The sequence below is a fragment of the Rattus rattus genome, chromosome 2, assembly GCF_011064425.1.
Source record: "Rattus rattus isolate New Zealand chromosome 2, Rrattus_CSIRO_v1, whole genome shotgun sequence".
Lineage (NCBI taxonomy): Eukaryota > Metazoa > Chordata > Mammalia > Rodentia > Muridae > Rattus > Rattus rattus.
In genome coordinates this window covers 40708098-40725621 of record NC_046155.1, presented here as the reverse complement: position 1 = coordinate 40725621, position 17524 = coordinate 40708098, and the positions used below count along the sequence as shown (strand labels likewise).

General features: G+C 52.0%; 1 protein-coding gene across 1 annotated transcript in view; it reads left to right on the top strand.

The window, feature by feature from the left end:
- Slit1 (slit guidance ligand 1) overlaps window positions 1-17168 on the top strand; it is a 144278-nt gene extending 127110 nt beyond the window's left edge. The window contains exons 26-37 of the mRNA XM_032891963.1: window positions 218-381; window positions 2404-2528; window positions 2812-2909; window positions 6136-6275; window positions 6383-6476; window positions 8589-8726; window positions 11311-11539; window positions 13284-13414; window positions 13945-14099; window positions 15057-15345; window positions 15720-15931; window positions 16733-17168. Coding sequence (XP_032747854.1) covers window positions 218-381; window positions 2404-2528; window positions 2812-2909; window positions 6136-6275; window positions 6383-6476; window positions 8589-8726; window positions 11311-11539; window positions 13284-13414; window positions 13945-14099; window positions 15057-15345; window positions 15720-15931; window positions 16733-16971 — 2014 coding nt within the window. The 3' untranslated portion in view covers window positions 16972-17168. The remainder of the gene's footprint in view (window positions 1-217; window positions 382-2403; window positions 2529-2811; window positions 2910-6135; window positions 6276-6382; window positions 6477-8588; window positions 8727-11310; window positions 11540-13283; window positions 13415-13944; window positions 14100-15056; window positions 15346-15719; window positions 15932-16732) is intronic.
- Window positions 17169-17524: the final 356 nt, after the last annotated feature.

Sequence of the window (17524 nt, the reverse complement as noted above, 5' to 3'; positions counted from 1 at the left end):
GGTTCCGAACCACATCTCCCCCCTTCCTTTGTTCTAAGCTGGTTACTCAGTCTAAGTCTCTATGTGCAGATATGAAGACAGGGCGTGGTGGGGACTAGGTAAGATGAGGCACACGAAGGGCTTAAAATGGAGCATGGGGGTGACCTGGGACCTGCATCCCCAGTGACTCAGAGCTTCTGAAATCAGAATGCCTGCTTTTCTCCACTGCCTGTCCCAGGGCCATTGGTGCCAACCCCCTGTACTGCGACTGCCACCTCCGATGGCTCTCCAGCTGGGTGAAGACTGGCTACAAGGAACCTGGCATTGCCCGCTGTGCTGGACCCCCAGAGATGGAGGGCAAACTGTTGCTCACCACACCTGCCAAGAAGTTTGAATGCCAAGGTGAGCCCAGGGGCATGAGAGAAGGGACCACGGGACTTGCCCAGTCCTGGTAGGGTCTACCAGAAACTCCTGGGTCCCTGGTCTCACTGCTAGGAGAGTCAGATGATAAATTTGAGGCTCTGCTGACTAGGATGGCTGCTTTCCAGTCTCGACATCGGACAAGCAAAAAAAGCTAGGCAGAAAACCCCAGGCCTTTAAGGTTTAGATTCTGCCCTCCGGCTATGTAAGAAAAATCAAAATAGCAGCTTTGAAGCTCCCAGGCTTCCCTTAAGACAGATAGGCATTGAGCTGGACAAACAGCTGGAACCCTGGTGGGGCCACAGGACCAGCTGGTGCTTTCTTGACGTTTGCAGCACAAAGAATCAGGGTGTGACTGGTGGTCTACGCCCAGGCTCCCTGCGGTCAGCATCTACGAATACTTGTTCAGGGACTGATTAACTGACTGGTTGATGGACCAAGCCCCTGAGGGCCTGCAGAACCTCACGGAACCAAGACAGGTGGCTGAGTGGCTGCCCGGGGAAGCTTTGTTTGGGGGGGGGAGCCAGGGGAGGACCCTGGGGAGCCCAGGGCATGGCCCTTGCCCTCTGCAAGCTCACAGACTGCCATGGGAAATGAAACTGACAGCTGTAGGTCAATGAGGAGGCCCAGGCCACCCTCTGTGCAGGAAGCTGTCATAGCAGTAATAGTTCCAGGGGCCCACTCTATAGCGGCTACCAGGAGTGAGCCGAGCTATGCTAACACGTTCACGGCATTTACACGCTGGCAGGGTGTACTTATTTTATGGCAGCATCTGGAGAGGTACACAGGCATGAGGGAAGAGCCTGATGCATGTTCACTGACAAGTTCACTCACGTGGGTTAAGAAACGGACACATCAAAAAAAAAAAAAAAAAAAAAAGAAAGCCGGGGTTGGGGATTTAGCTCAGTGGTAGAGCGCTTGCCTAGGAAGCGCAAGGCCCTGGGTCCGATCCCCAGCTCCGGAAAAAAAAGAACCAAAAAAAAAAAAAAAAAAAAAAAACGGACACATCTGTGTCTGGAAATCCCTCTGGCAGCCTCTGTCCCACGGAAGCAGTTTTGTCTTGGTTTTGTTTTTGTTTTTGTTTTCTATTCAAGGGCATGCCTCTTCAGCAGAACTGGTATGTTACCTCTTCTAGAAGGATCCTTCAGAGGGAGCCTGAGTTGAGTGGCCAGGTTTCCCTATTCATTTTTTTTTAATGGATTTTGAGATTTATTTATTTTTATTTATTTGAGTACACTGTGTCTGTCTCCAGACACGCACCAGAAAAGGGCATTGGATCCCATTACAGATGGTTGTGAGCCACCATGTGGTTGCTGGGAATTGAACTCAGGACCTCTGGAAGAGCAGTCAGTGCTCTTAACCACTGAGCCACCTCTCCAGCCCTTCTCTGTTAATGATTACAAAACTTTGGTGTCCCTTACGGTCGGCACCCAGGTACCATTACTGCCAGGCTGCCTTATCTTGCCAGTGATTGGGGTCTGGAGAGGAGCCTGTGTGCCTTAGAAGGTAGCAGGGTAGGTTCTCTTCTTTTTAGACTCAAAGAGAAAGAACTTCAAGGCATGTAGATTCCACCCCGCTGTAGACTCCCTGCAGAGCCAAGCCCAGGTACACAGAGCCCTCTCTGCTGAGCAGGCTGCAGGCTGGAGTGACTGCCTCTGAGGGTGTGAAGGGCAGAGTCAGGAACCGTTAGCCATCATGGTTTTGCTACTCTCTGCCTTAGGGTGGCCCTAACCACTGTGTACAGTTTCCACCTACTGAGCCCTGCGGTGTTCATATGGGCTCTCGCAGCTACATGTGAATCAGAGGCTTCCAGTGACCCTTTAGTGAAGTAGGTTCTGCAGCTGGAGAGCTAAACTGGGCTGGGGATGTAGCATGACCCTCACAAACTCATGGTGAGGCATGTCTCCTGGGAAGGTATCTCTCCATAGGACTGGACCTTTCCCGGTAGCACCTCACACTTACACACATGCCCTCCCTCTGCTAATGTTCTCCCTGTTCCCACAGGTCCTCCCAGTCTGGCGGTTCAGGCCAAGTGTGATCCCTGCCTGTCCAGCCCATGCCAGAATCAGGGCACTTGTCACAATGACCCTCTTGAGGTATACCGGTGTACCTGCCCCAGTGGCTACAAGGTAGGTGGAAGCTGGAGGAACTGAGTTCTCTCTGCTGTGAGGCAGGTCGGCATGGCTGGGCCTGTCACTTTCCCACCTGGCTCAGAACAGATGTGTGAGTGGACCGACCTGTCACTGGAGAGCCTGCCTGTAGACAAATAGGCATGTTGATGGATGGGTGGATGAGTGAATGAAAGGAGCAGGCAGCCCGTGGCAGGCAAGCAGAGCTGCTAAAGGCTCTGTCTTAGATCATGCTAACCCCCTAGGCTCTCCCTGGAGTCCTCACCGTTGACTTTTCCTCCAGGGCCGAAACTGTGAGGTGTCTCTGGACAGCTGTTCCAGCAACCCATGTGGAAATGGGGGAACCTGCCATGCCCAGGAGGGCGAGGATGCTGGCTTCACGTGAGTTCCCAAGGAGCTCTGAGATGGGGTTGGGGACTGCTGCTGGGTCCAGCCTCCAAGCCTCCTCGTGCAAGAGATGAGGGTCGGTAGAGGGAATAGACCTGTGCTCCAAATAGTGGTCATCGGTTCTCTAAGCCCCCTGAGGACAGCAGGCACCAGACAGTGCGGGTTCACAGAAGAGAGCCTGGGGTTGGGGCTGCCTCCTGGTGAAGGTACCAGGAGTGTCTTCCTACACCATGGGAACCTACAACCAAAGAGCACATGCCATGGTAGTGCCACGAAATGGTTGGGGACATCTAAGACTCTTTTAAACTCCCACACACCCTCCTGAGCTTCCACTTTAAGCTGAACAAATCTCTAGAGGCTGTACCGGGACCATGCAGGCCTTAGCCAGCCCTGTGTAACAGCTGAGGTGACCAAAGTGAAGCCACATCCTGGTCACTCCTTCTGGGGTTCAACCTTCACACAACTCTCACTGACTGGCCACCTAGGGAGGGGTCCCACTAGGCGTGGCATTTCCCATGCTCTGGGTACAGCTGTGCTCATCATATAGCACATCTGAATCCCTCCAGGGCAGATGTCAGACCCCTCCCACACCCACTCACACACACACATACCCCACTAGCCTGCTTTCCCCCAGGAAGCCCCAGCCCCCATCCCTGACCTCCCAGAGCTTTCCAGAGGAACACAGTACTTAGTCGCTGGAGACAAATTGCCTACTGAACAAATTGGCTCTTCAGAAAATGATGTTGAATCTGCGGGCGGAAATGGCCAAACCTGCCTCTGCAGACCCAAATTACCAGATGTAAAAAATAAAGCGCTAAGTGCCTCTCCTCCAGCGTTGCCTTGGAAACGCAGCCTTACAATAGGCAAGGCCCTCCTCAGGGGCGGGCAGCAGCCTAGGCTAAGCTTTCTGCCTGGTCCACTGCTCAGCTCCTGCTCAGGGCTGGGACGCACCTTCAGGGCAGAGGGGACAGCTGGGGTGGCCCTACCTATCCAACAGTTGGGGGGCCCATAGCACCAGGTAGGAGGGGAGATCCCCTCCCTTATGCCTTAGATTGTGTCAGTTGGGACTTTCTGCCCTAACTCAAAATCGAACTCCAGAAGAAGGCTGTGATAGAAACTTCAGGCCTCTTTACTTGCCTCACTCTCCAGAAAAGACGTGAACACCACCAGCGCAAATTTTCTTAGAGCAACAGCTACATTTGCTTTTTACTGTAAGTTTATTTTTTCATGCAAAGGAGACAGTATCATAGACGTCATAAATATCATTGCCATTTTAAAGTAAAGCAACTAGGTTACACACACTATCCCTATCCTCCTGTGGTATCTCTTGAGCATAGCAACGGGGGTGCCATTTTAGTATGTATTCATTAATTTTTTTTGTTTGTTTTGAGACAGGGTCTCTTGTATAGTCAAGGCTGCTCTGGAGTTCTCAGCCATGCATGCTTCCCTTTGGCCTCCCGAGTGCTTTGCGCGCCTTTTAAAAACGCCACCAGCAAGCTCCCCCATAGCACTGAAATGACTATGCCAGGAACATCTGCCACCAACGAGAGTTTGAGGGCTGAAGTCTGATGTCCCTCTCCATTTCCTGACACCAAGAGCTCCTAATTAGACGTCTCTTTTGTCTGGATTTGGTGGTACACATAGGTAATCCTAGGGTGTAGGAGTCCGAGGGCAGGAGGATTGTGAATTCGAAGCCAGCATGAGCTAGCTACCTAGGGAAATCCTATCTCCCAAATTTTATTTTATTAAAATTACTTTGGAGCATGGAGAGATGGCTCAGTGGGTAAGAGCATTGGCTGCTCTTCGAGGACCTGGGTTTGAGTCCCAGCACCCCACATGCTGGTTCACAACCATCTATAACTCCAGTCTCAGAGGACCATATGCCCTTTTCTAGCCTCCAGGGGGATCAGGCATGATAAAGGCATGCAGACAATGCACCCTTACACACAAAAACACAAATAGATACAATTACAAAAAAATAGTTTCTTGTGTCTCACTTATCAGTAAGATGGCTAATACCATGCAAAACAATGTAACTGTTATAAATTCGGCAGCTATTACCTGTAAGGTAATGTGTGCCGGGACAAACTCCTTTATAGTGTGTCTGTTTTCTTTGTAAGCTGGTCCATGTGTCCGCAGATAGTCTGGGCATGACAGGAGAGAGCAGCTGCCCTGCTGTTTTATTTGCATGAATATTTTATTCTGGGAAGGTCTGTTCACATAAATCCACTGTCGGGACTAGTAGATTCATCATGGACCTGCCACTCAGCTATTGGAAACCCTTCCAGTTTATAGGACAAAAATCTCCAGCCTGAGCAGGTGGCAGCAACATTTCAGTTTGGTTAGAGACTCAGTTCCAGGAGTCTCCTGTCAGTTATTTTTAATTGTCTGCTTGCTGCCTTCTTTGGCACCTGGAGGCACAGCCCCCACCTCCTGCTTAGGCGGAATGCCACCTGAGCATGACAGGAGAGAGGCAGCTATTCCACTGTCTCTGAGTCCTGTGGGATGTTTGAAGCGCTGGATGGGAGCTCCTCAGACGACTGTCTCTGACCCTTGGGAAAGTTCACATGTCCTGAGCTATTGACTACCCTGGTTAGAAAATCACCAACTGGGGTTGGGGATTTAGCTCAGTGGTAGAGCGCTTGCCTAGGAAGTGCAAGGCCCTGGGTTCGGTCCCCAGCTCCGAAAAAAAGAACCAAAAAAAAAAAGAAAGAAAATCACCAACTTCAAGAACCTTCTCCAACCCAGCGACTGCTCAGTCCAGCTCCATTCTTTCTCTGTCCCTGAGGTCTGTGTCCTCGAAGACTTGAGCAATGTAGGTGAGCAGGTCCTACCTTCTCACTTCAGACTTCACCCATCCCTTTGGGCTAACCCTCCCCTGTTGGGACTTTTGCTGAGGTTAGCCCATCATCTCTGCCAGGAAGCATGCCTGACCATGTGCTGGTGAGGAGGTGTTAGGGGCTCTTTGCCCATGCCTGGCTTCAGAGCCTCCACCATCATGATTACACTTCTCCTTGGGCTATTGTCTTCTATTTGTCTCCCCCATCAGACTGTAAGCCAGAGGATTCCTTAAAGGCAGGGCTGGTCTTGTTACCCTCTAACCTGTTCGCCCTCTGACAAGGGCCTGGTTTAGAGTAGAGCTCTAGCCTCGTGGAATAAGGGTTCTGACCAGCAGCCAAAGGCTTTCCCAGCTCCTTTCCATCCTCTGCCCCTACCACAGGTGCTCCTGTCCTTCCGGCTTTGAAGGGCCGACGTGTGGAATGAACACAGATGATTGTGAGAAGCACGACTGTGTCAATGGGGGTGTCTGTGTGGATGGCATAGGGAATTACACATGTCGGTGCCCCCTGCAGTACACAGGTAAGCATTACGGGATCCAAGGCATCCACAACCCTGCAGGCATGCCAGTGTCTGCATGGGCTCTATGGAGCTGGGCATCTCTTGCCTCTTGATTTTTCTTCCCCTAGGAAGGGCCTGTGAACAGCTAGTGGACTTCTGCTCTCCGGATCTGAACCCGTGTCAGCATGAGGCCCAATGTGTTGGCACCCCAGAGGGGCCCAGGTCAGTGCCACCCACTGCCAGCCTACTCTTGGCCTCCTCTCTTCCTTCCTACCCCTCATCTGTCAGTGGGTGTGGTCTTGGTATTCTGGGTTCCTGAGAGCTGTCAGAGGGTGGCTGTTGGCACAGCTCTGGTCATGCAGTCCTGGGGTTGGGACTTGCTTCAGCTTGACCCTGAGCAGACAATGGCTGGACGGAGCCCATTTTTCTCATTGTGAACTGGGTGCTGGTGAAGATAAATGAGAAGTTGCTTTGTTGGAAGGTACCTAACCCTGAGCCTGGCAACCATGTTCCACCTACAGCCATTCATGCCTGGTTCATAACCTCTCACCCCAATCACAAAATTCACAAAGCTCGCAGAACTAAAGAACCTTTCCAGAACAAAACCTTACCCGAAAGAAAGACTGAAGGGAGGCTGCTCACTCTTGCCAATCTTCAAAGAGAGGATATGAGTAGAGTGTGGGCCTGTTTACTAGGTGGCCTCAACTCCCATACGCAGTCTATGGCCTACTTGTGGCCACAAAGTTCCAACTTCCAACACCTGTCCAGCTCCAGGGCAAGGAACCTCTGGATTGTGTAGCAGAAGTGCTTATCACCTGAGGCTGCTGTATGAAGGTCCCATGGGCTTTTGAAAAATGTCACCCCCTTAATACAGTTTCATTCCTAGAACATCCCTCCTCCCACTTGTGAAGTCAGCAGAGTTGTCAGAGTAGGGCTTTCTAAGCGAGGACTGGGACTAAGGCCACGAGAAAAAGCCTGCTATGTAGCCAGTAGTATCAGGGGACTGTTGGGGACTGCTGTACATGGGCACTAAACTGCAACAAGGCCTCTGTGAGGACAAGAGAGGTAATATACACCTTAGTAAGTCACAGGGATAGGAGTGGGAGTGGCCAGACTAACCAGGGAGGGGTGAGACACTGGCTGGAAGAGGCCATCCTCCGAGCTGAGGAAGCTTAGACAGCAGGATGAAGCAGGCTTGTACTGGCTAGTATGGGATTGCTGTGCCATCCCTCATCCTCAGGAGATGGGCCAAACATTGAGCCCTGTGCCCAGCTATAGCCCATCAGGTTGTGTGATACCTGCACTCTGAATTCTCTGTGCTGGTGGTAGGGTGGAAGAGAGGGATACCCAGCTGAGCTGTGCTTGGCGTTGCTGGACCCAGCAAGCATTTGACAGGAGGATCTTGAGTAAAAGCATGAACAAGCGTGTAGTGGCTGGACTACCACAGCATTCTTTCATGTTGAAACTCCGGACCCATCTGGTGGTGATCAGTTGGGTAGGTCAAAATTAACATTAAAAGAGAAAACAGAAACTATCGGAGAGCAGTGTGCTGTTTCATACGGTTGGGGCAAACGCTGTAACATGAGACCAGTTCTGTGTATGTGTATTGGGCTGAGCGATATTTCTTCCAGCCTGAAAAACACTGTGTTTGTGTAAGAACGCAGTCTGCTTACCTGTGGGTTTGGAGTTGGTGAGAGCTAGTACGCTTTCCTGGAAACTTACTGAGAAAGGGGAGGGATTGGCCTGGCTGAACCCCTCAGGGAGAGAGCAAAAGGTGTTCTAGAACTAACAGGAGTAAAGGCAAGGTTGTGCCCTGATGGGGTGGGCTTGGTCTGAAGAGAGCAGCAGATGTTCTAGGGGTGAGAAAGGAGTAGAGGATGTGTGCCTTAGCCTGAATGGGTTGGGGGCAGACTTGAGGCTCAGTGAGAGCCTGGAAGTTTGGGGCTTGTCTGGGTCAAGGTCCTCATTGAGGGTGGATCTTGATGAGGGGCTGGGAATCTGGGCCCACCAAAGTTGGAGAGGCTCAACATAGAGAAACAGCCAAATCTGTGGTGTGAGGTTGTTTGCTGTGGGTGGGTCCTAGGGGACAATGGAGCAGGGCAAGTCAAGAACGGGCCAGAGGCTGACCTTAGATGTGTAGCTGGTATGATGGTGGACATCCAAGACAAGATCCTCACTTCTTCTCGCTGCCAGGCATCCTCTCTGCCAGCCTACGTTCCCTCACATCCATAGTAGAAAAGACTGCAGGGTTCTCTGTCAAACACACAGGCTGCACGGCCCTGGCCACTGAACTCTAGGATGAATGTCAGTTGATCCTCTCCCTGTCCACCTCAGGTGTGAGTGTATACCAGGCTACACGGGTGACAATTGCAGCAAAAACCAGGACGACTGCAAGGACCACCAGTGTCAGAACGGGGCTCAGTGTGTGGATGAGATCAACAGCTACGCCTGTCTCTGTGCTGAGGGCTACAGGTGAGTCCCTCTGGCCACACCATGAGCAACTCCCCTGCCTCAAGTGGGACTGGCAAGGGCCCCTCTAGGGCTTGGGTGAGTGACAGTCTCATTCTTGGAAGCGAGTGCTGGAGTTTTAGGTGTGACTCAACCAGGCTCAACTACACAAACATGGGACAGTTAAACAACCACGTAGAGCCAGGACTCCAAACCTGCTTGCTGAAGGGCGGGGAGGTGGGTCTGTAAAGGAAGGAGTTTGTCACTATTTGTTGAAAGGACTCTTCCCCCCTCCCCATCTCATTTAATTGTCTTGGCTTTCTTGTGAAAATTCTGTGGCTTTCTCGCAAGTGTAGGGGTCCTCCTGTAACGGCCACCACTATGTCAGCAGCATGCAATCTTTATTACTGTGGTCTCGTGGGGAGTTCTAAAATTGGAAATTGTATGCTGTCCTGGTTTGTTGTATTTCAAGGTTGTTCTGGCTATTCTGGGTTCATGGAATTTATATGAAATTTTTGGGTTAGCCAGTCAAATTTTTCACAAAAAGAAAAGAAAAAAAAGAAGTAATTTGGGATTTTGGTAGGAGTGCTATTGACTCTAGGGAGCAGTGGCATTTTAACAAAGCAATACTGGATTTTCCCATTTCCCCATCCTTGAGCCCAAACTGCCTTTCTGCATATGTAGAATACTTTAGCTTCTGTCATCTTTGTGTGTGTGTGTGTGTGTGTGTGTGTGTGTGTGATCTTTAAAGTGTTCACACTTATTTTGAAACATTTTTTTCATTATTTTATGTGTGTGGGTGTTTTGCCTGCAAATACGTCTATGAACCAAGTATGTGCCCTCGGAGGCCAGAGGGGTGTGAGATCTCCTGGGACTGGAGTTACAGATGATTGTGAGCCTTGTGTGTGCTGAGAATCCAGCCTGGGTCCTCCGGAAGAGCATCCAGTGTTCTTTACCACTGAGCCATGTCTCTAGCTCCTCACTCTTAATTTTGGAATTATTTCCTAATTTTAATTCTTTTAAATAATATTGTTAATGGAATTGATTTTTTTAAGTTATTTGCTTTATTTACATGCACGAGCGTTTGCCAGCATGCACGTGTGCATCGAAATCATGCAGTGGCCACAGAGGTCAGAGGCGCCCATCAGATCCCTTGGAATTGAAGATATAAGTGGTTGTGAGCAAAAACATGTAGGTGCAGGAATTGAACTCAGGTCCTCTGCAAGAGCAACACGTGCCTTTAACCACCGAGCTACTTCTTCAGTTCCCTGGGATTGATTTCTTAATTTCATTTGTTGCGTATGTACCGATTTTGAATGTTGCCGAGTCCATTTGTTCGTCCCAAGTGTTTTAATGGATTTTTAAGGATTCTTTTCTCTACAGGGTAATACAATGTGTAAATAGAGCCCCTTTTTTCTTCTGTTTCAATCTAGATGTGTATTTTCTCCCTTGCTGTCCTAACTGCTCTGGACAGACCCTCCAGGGCACTGCTATCTGGAGCTTGTGAGAGCAGATATTCTTGGCTTCCTTCTGATTAGACAGGGCAACATCCAACCTCGGCCATTAAGTGTGATGTCGGCTATGTGTTTCTTCTTTAAGCTGACAGACTACCCTTCTATTTCTAGTTCGTTGAAGTTTGTTTGATCTTTAATATGCTACTAGAGTGTTCTACACTGATTGATTTCAGATATTAAGCCAACTTTGCGCCCTGGAGGTGAAACTTAAATGGTCACAGTATATAGCATAGCGTATTCTCCATCTGATTGGCTGCTATTTTGCCGAGGATGTTTTGCCTGTGCTCCTAACGACTTTGGCCTGTGTTTTCTTCAGGCAGTGTCTTTGTCTAACTCAGGTGTCAGGGTCTCAGAATGAGGATGTGTTTGCTCCTTCATTGTCTACTTCTCAGAAGAGTTTGTGAGAAAAAAATGAGTATGATTTTTTTTTTAAATGTTGATAGAAGTCATTAGTGAAGTCCTTTGGCCTGGGCAATTTTCTGGTCACCAGTTCAATTTCCTTATTTGTTTGTTAGCACAGATGTTCTTTCTCTATTTATATTCTTGGGTCAGCGAGATGATGTCATCTATAAGCTGACACACAGTTGTTCATATTTGTCCTTCGAACCTTTCCCTGCCTCTTGTGTTGGGCATTACTGGAGCCCTTGGCCTTGTACGCACTAAATAAACACTCTGTCTTCCAGCCACACCCCAGGTAATTGTTCTTATTCCTGTAATTTGGGATCTCACTACCACCGCTGTTTAAAGTCAGAGTTTTCTGCATTGTAAAAAGCTTCCTTGCAGACTTATCCGCGGGAGAAGGGGGCCGTATCTCCAGTTTCAACGTGCATGTCAGTCGTCTGAGATCCTGTTAGAAAGTGGCTCCCATGGGGCTTCCTTTTCTGGGAGGTGCCCGGTGGTACCGCAGCTGCTACACCAGGAGGTCCTCCTGGACCCTGCTACCTTTGGACAGCAACATTCACAAAAGACCTCCTCCATCACTTTAATGGCCTAATTTCCTGGGGTGGTTTGTGAATTTCTGAACCACGCTGGGGGAGAGACTCCCTCTGCCCCATTTGGCTCTGTCCTCTCTGACCTGTGTCTTTTCCTCCCAGTGGACAGCTCTGTGAGATCCCACCTGCCCCCAGGAACTCCTGTGAAGGGACTGAGTGCCAGAATGGAGCCAACTGTGTAGACCAGGGCAGCCAGCCCGTATGCCAGTGCCTACCAGGCTTTGGAGGTCCCGAATGTGAGAAATTGCTCAGTGTCAACTTTGTGGACCGGGACACTTACCTGCAGTTCACTGACCTGCAGAACTGGCCTCGGGCCAACATCACTCTTCAGGTGTGTCTCTCGGGACATGGTTACTCATAGAGAGTCAGGAGGGCACCCGTGTTCACGACAAAATGTCAGAGTACACCCCTGTCCACAGGAACTGCAAGGAACCTGTGTGAGTCACTGTGATCCTGAGGTTAGGGTGGGTCAGTCTGAAGACTGACTTGAAAAGGTTTCTCAGTCATCTCTGGGACAATTGTGGCGTGACAGAATCCAGAAAACCTGCCAGAGGCCTTGACCACAGGCTTTTACCATCCTTTCTGCTCAGCTGTGGCCTCCAGTGCCACAGACAGGATTGTCCCATGTGGCCCGAGGGAATTCTGGGCTTGCCTTTAACCAACTGTTTTGGGGTCCCTTAAATGCCTGTTTTATACCTTCAGTATCACCTCAGAACATCACCATGTTGAGGGGGATCAGGTTCTGCTTCAACAAATGACGAAAATCTGGCTGTTTTGCTGAGTATGTCCCAGAGGACGAGGGGAGCAGATGTCACGGCATTTCACCCCGTAGACAGTGCAAACTCTTGACTCCTCTGCCTCAGATTCCATTCTTGGCCACAAACACCCAATTATCTCTCCTTCCCTTCAGGTCCTCTCTTCCCAGCTTCTCAGATAAGCTTAGTTCTCATCTCTCACATTGTCCTCAGAAAGAGAGCAGGCAGCCTATCAACTCAGCAAGGCGAAACTTACCTAGCCCCAGCCCAGCCCCAGCCCCAGCCCCAGCCCCAGCCCCAGCCCCCCCAGCCCCAGCCCAGCCCCAGTCCCAGCCCCAGCCCAGACCCATCCCCAGCCCAGCCCCAGCCCCAGCCCCAGCCCCAGCCCCCAGCCCAGCCCCAGCCCCAGCACCAGCCCCAGCCAGCCCCAGCCCCAGCCCCAGCCCAGCCCCAGCCCCAGCCCCAGCCCTAGTCCTAGCCCCAGTCATAGCTCAGGGTATTCTAACATCTTAGGTAGGACTCATTGTCACTCATTAAGAGACTTTGATTGAACTCTAACCCAGCACCTGGTGGTTTCAGGGAAAGTTCTCTGATTGGTCAGGTTTTTGTTGCATGCCTATTTGAATCTTGACCAATCACTGAGTCCAAGGAAATGAGCTAGTGTGCTTTGTCTAGCCTTGGTCTATGGGTCTACTCTACAGACTGGGGAACTGGGAGATTTACCAGAAGAATGCTGGGAGGGGGAGCTAAGTAGAAGGAAGCAACTGTCTTTTCTATAGCCACGGGGACGTCCCTCCTAGACAAGTACCTGAACCTTCAGCCAACCCCAGTCCCTGTTTCCCAAGCAGCTCCTTCCAGAGTTGAATAGTTCTAGCACAGAGAACCTTCCCGTGCAAGCCTCCTCTATGGTACCCTCCCTTTGTATCCAGTTCCTTGAGGACCACAGGATACTCCCACATCAGGGAGGTGGTAGTTGTACACAGTGGTGGCTATGCACTGCCTCTTTCCCACTGGGCAACTGGTCTTTTACCTGTTCTTGGGCAAATGCTCTCCAGTCCCCAGCCAACCCGTCTGCTTTGGTGCCTGGTGCTGGTCGGTCTGCAGTAAATGTCCAGTGAGCCTGGAATTGCTGGCCTAGGTCAGTCACCCTGACCTAGGTCTCCGGTTCTCTGGGAGGCTGGCCAGACATAGGAAGAGAGGAGGAGGGCATGGCCTTCATATGACATCACCCTTCTGACCTTGAGTCCCCTCTGTCCACTCACCTAACTGTGCTGCTTATGTGAGGGGTGGCATGGAAGAGGAAGTTCCTTTGCTTCCCAGGTCTCCACAGCAGAGGACAATGGGATCCTCCTCTACAATGGGGATAATGACCACATTGCAGTTGAGCTGTACCAGGGCCATGTCCGTGTTAGCTACGACCCAGGCAGCTACCCCAGCTCTGCTATCTACAGGTAAGAATTTCTCAGGCTGTCAACCTTCCTCGCTTGGGCATGCCGGGATGGGGCTTCTGGGTGAAGAGGTTGTGGGAACTACAGAAACATGACTGACTAAGAAGAAAGGCTGCTTGGTTTCCTGAGTCTAGTCTACTTGGAGTTGAGGCTCCTCGACACTCATCTTTCCCCACCCAACCTCACCTCAGCCCCTCACTGGAGAAGAAGCTATCTCCAAATGTTTCAGCCTTCCCTGGGCCTCAGGAAGAGGCAGTTGGGAGGCATCAGACCAAAGTCCACTTGGTCCCATTGGTTTTCTTGCTGAGGGCCACTCCCTGAGGCCCACTCCCTGAGGCCCACACCCTGAGGCAGGTACCCACTCCCTGAGATCGGTACCCACTCCCCAAAGTGGGTACCCACTCCCTGAGGTGGGCACCCACTCCCTGAGGTGGGCACCCACTCCCTGAGGTGGGTACCTACTCCCTGAGGCCCACTCCCTGAGGTGGGTACCCATTCCCTGAGGTAGGCACCCCTCTCCTATTTCCTTCCAGTACTGAAACAATCAACGACGGGCAGTTCCACACAGTTGAGCTGGTGACCTTTGACCAGATGGTGAACCTCTCCATCGATGGCGGCAGCCCCATGACCATGGACAACTTTGGAAAGCACTACACACTCAACAGCGAGGCCCCCCTCTATGTGGGAGGTGAGGACCTGCCATGCATCCCTCTTCAAGCCTCTACACCAAGCTGTGGTGACAGTGTCCCCAGGCAGGGACCTCCTGTCCTCTGTGGTCAGAGGCTGACCAGGAGAGCTGGTGCTAAGGCCAGGGAGAAGCCAAAGGATGAGATGGTCCTACCGAATGGTTACTATGGTAGATTCTGCTGCCTTGACTGGGGTCTAGCGACATTCTGGCCAACCCAGACTAACCAAGTAGGATGGTCAACAGGCCTGGGGTTGGGGGAAATCAGTCTTTCCCAACTGTCCTTCATACCACAGGTACCCTTCTTGGCTCTGACCCAGAAGGAATTTCTTATGTCTGGGATCCATTTCTAGTCTTGGACCCTCAGGGGCCAGAAACACTGCAAGAGACTCAGCACAGAGTCCCTATAGCATCTGGAGACTCCCCAGTGGACCTCGCAGATGCTGAAGGCCAGGAAACCCCTGTTCACCACCTGCAATCATTCTCATGTGGTCTTAGGCTGGAGACTTCCAGATCTTCTGTGGGATCCCAACTCTGTTCCTGCCAATTGAGTTTTTTCAGATGAGCTTCTGAGCATGTCCGTTAGGGACCGGCGACCTCTGCTGTGGGGTTATGGTGAAGCCACTAGCACGAAAGCGGGTGGCAAAGTGCTTCAGTTGGGGTCTCCAGGAATGAAAACGGATGTCTCAGAGGGAAGGAAGGAGTCCCAGGAAGAAAGAGCCAGACATGGGAGCAGGCATCCGAGAGTCTTACTGCTCCACTGGCCATGCCTGGCCTCACTCTCAGCTCTGGTGACAGAGGAATAGACTTTCCATGTCTTCCTGGAAAGGAGTACTCCAGGGTGGCAAGGGCCTCCTCAGAAATAGCACAGAGCTCAAAGGGCAAGAGGGGACACTGCAGAGCTGTCCAACAGTCATGGCCTGGTCCCACCTTAGCCTACTGTTTCTTCCCGTACCTCAGGGATGCCCGTGGATGTGAACTCAGCTGCCTTCCGCCTGTGGCAGATCCTCAATGGCACCAGCTTCCACGGTTGCATCCGGAATCTATACATCAACAACGAACTGCAGGACTTCACCAAGACACAGATGAAGCCGGGTGTGGTGCCCGGCTGCGAGCCCTGCCGCAAACTCTACTGCCTACATGGCATTTGCCAGCCCAACGCCACCCCAGGGCCTGTGTGCCACTGCGAGGCTGGCTGGGGGGGCCTGCACTGTGACCAGCCAGTGGATGGCCCCTGCCATGGCCACAAGTAAGCCTGGGATGAACCAAGAGAGCCATCACCCTCACCTATCTGTCCTTTGTCTGCAAGTCCCACTTACTTAGGGCAAGCATTGCTTTGACAGCCATAGCTTTAAATCTTTTAAATTGGAGCATGCGGCCTCACATTAATTACTAATAATTGCTTATAATGAATAATGATAACAATATGTATTATTATTATTATTATTAATCTGGCTTTAAGCTTTTATCAGCTAGAATAGGACAAGCACAGAATCACACTTTTTGCCGCACTCCTTTAAATCTTGGGAACAGAATTAAGGGCAAGGGCAGAAGAGGTGGGGCCTCCTCTGGCTGGCTCATGGGCTAGCCTGTCCTCACAGCTCTCTCCTCTGTCACTTCCAGGTGTGTCCATGGGAAATGCGTGCCCCTCGATGCGCTTGCCTACAGCTGCCAGTGCCAGGATGGATACTCGGGGGCTCTGTGCAACCAGGTCGGGGCTGTGGCAGAGCCCTGTGGGGGCTTACAGTGCCTGCATGGTCACTGCCAGGCCTCGGCCACCAGAGGGGCACACTGTGTGTGCAGCCCAGGTTTTTCAGGCGAGCTGTGTGAGCAAGGTCAGGGAGCCCCCTCCTGACTGCCCTCTGCAGGCTCCCTCCCCACCATCCTGCTGTAACAGCCTCATGTTAGCATCCATGAACCCCCAGCAAGCCCTCTCATTCTCAGCCCCTTCTCTCCCCTCTGGTACTTATGGGACTACCGGGCTTTTGGTGCCCCTGCCCTCTAGGAACAGAGCTTCACCCCTTCTATCTCCTGGGCCCAGCCTGCCTTGCAGCTCCCTTCTGCAGGGCCCTGCCCTTCTTGGCTGAGGCCTATATGAAGAGATCATCCAGGTATGCCCAGTAACAGCTCCTGGCCAAGTTTGAGCATCTTGGCCTATCAGTGTTGGACCTGGGTGTAGCAGGATGCTTGAAAGTTGAGGGATTTTTTTTCCCAGATGTTCCCTGGGCTCCTTCACCAAGATGCTAACCCTGAGGTTAGACTCGAGACTGCAGAGGCTGAGAAGAGGGAAGAAGGAGAACTCAGCCTTGGGTACCATAGAGTCAGTGGGTCATGCTCTCCACAGAGGAATACTTCCACAATGCTATTGCCCTCCAGGCCTCAGCTCTTGCACATCTGCACAGTGGAAATCATCTCATTTGGCCCCGGGCCTGGAGGGCCAGGGCAGTTAGCTGTTTCCTCCTTCCCCAATCACACTGTAGTCCTGGGAGGAAGCACGGCACAGGTGCATGCAGACAGGGGGAGGACAGAGGGGTGAGAGAGCCCTCCCAGAGGAGCCCTCCTAGGATGCTGCCCTGTCCCCCTCCTGCTTCCCATGGTGTGCCCTGAGGCTGTGTCTTGGTGTTTGTCCCATCCAGAGTCCGAGTGCCGGGGGGACCCTGTCCGGGACTTTCACCGGGTCCAGAGGGGCTATGCCATCTGCCAGACCACGCGCCCACTGTCATGGGTGGAATGCCGGGGCGCGTGCCCGGGCCAGGGCTGCTGCCAGGGCCTGCGGCTGAAGCGGAGGAAGCTCACCTTCGAGTGCAGCGATGGGACCTCGTTTGCTGAGGAGGTGGAGAAGCCCACCAAGTGCGGCTGTGCCCCGTGTGCGTAACGTGCGGGTGGCACACTAGCAGCTGGGCTGGGGCGGGCATCACCAGGATAGCGCTTGGGTCCTGGTGAGCGCGGGGACACTGAGCTGCCTTTCCAGCGGACTGCACTGCCGGGGCAGAGGAGCAAGGCCCGGGTTGCCGCGCCCTCTCCCAAAGTGCCTTGCACAGATAGGCGCTTAATAAATATTTGTTGAATGAATGTGTGTGTGAGGTCAGGCCACAAACGGTGGCAGAATGGTGGCACTCCTCTACCTGCTACCTGGGACTGAAAGGGGGGGCTAAACCCTGTCTCCACTTGCTTCTCCTTTGACCTGTGATCCTGGCTGACCTGAAACAGTTTATGTCCCAGTAGCCTTTGGTTCCTCCGAGGACACGCACCTCCAGGGGGTGCTGCTCTGGCTTCTGCAGTCATGTCTATTAGCACCAGGCCACTCTCCAGGGTAAGACCTCCTATCACGGAGAAGGGACTGCTCCTTCTTCCTCAAATCATGTGGCCCATTGACCCCACAGTTTATGAAAGAAGCTGGGACGGGGCAGGGTGGGGCGGGGCGGGGC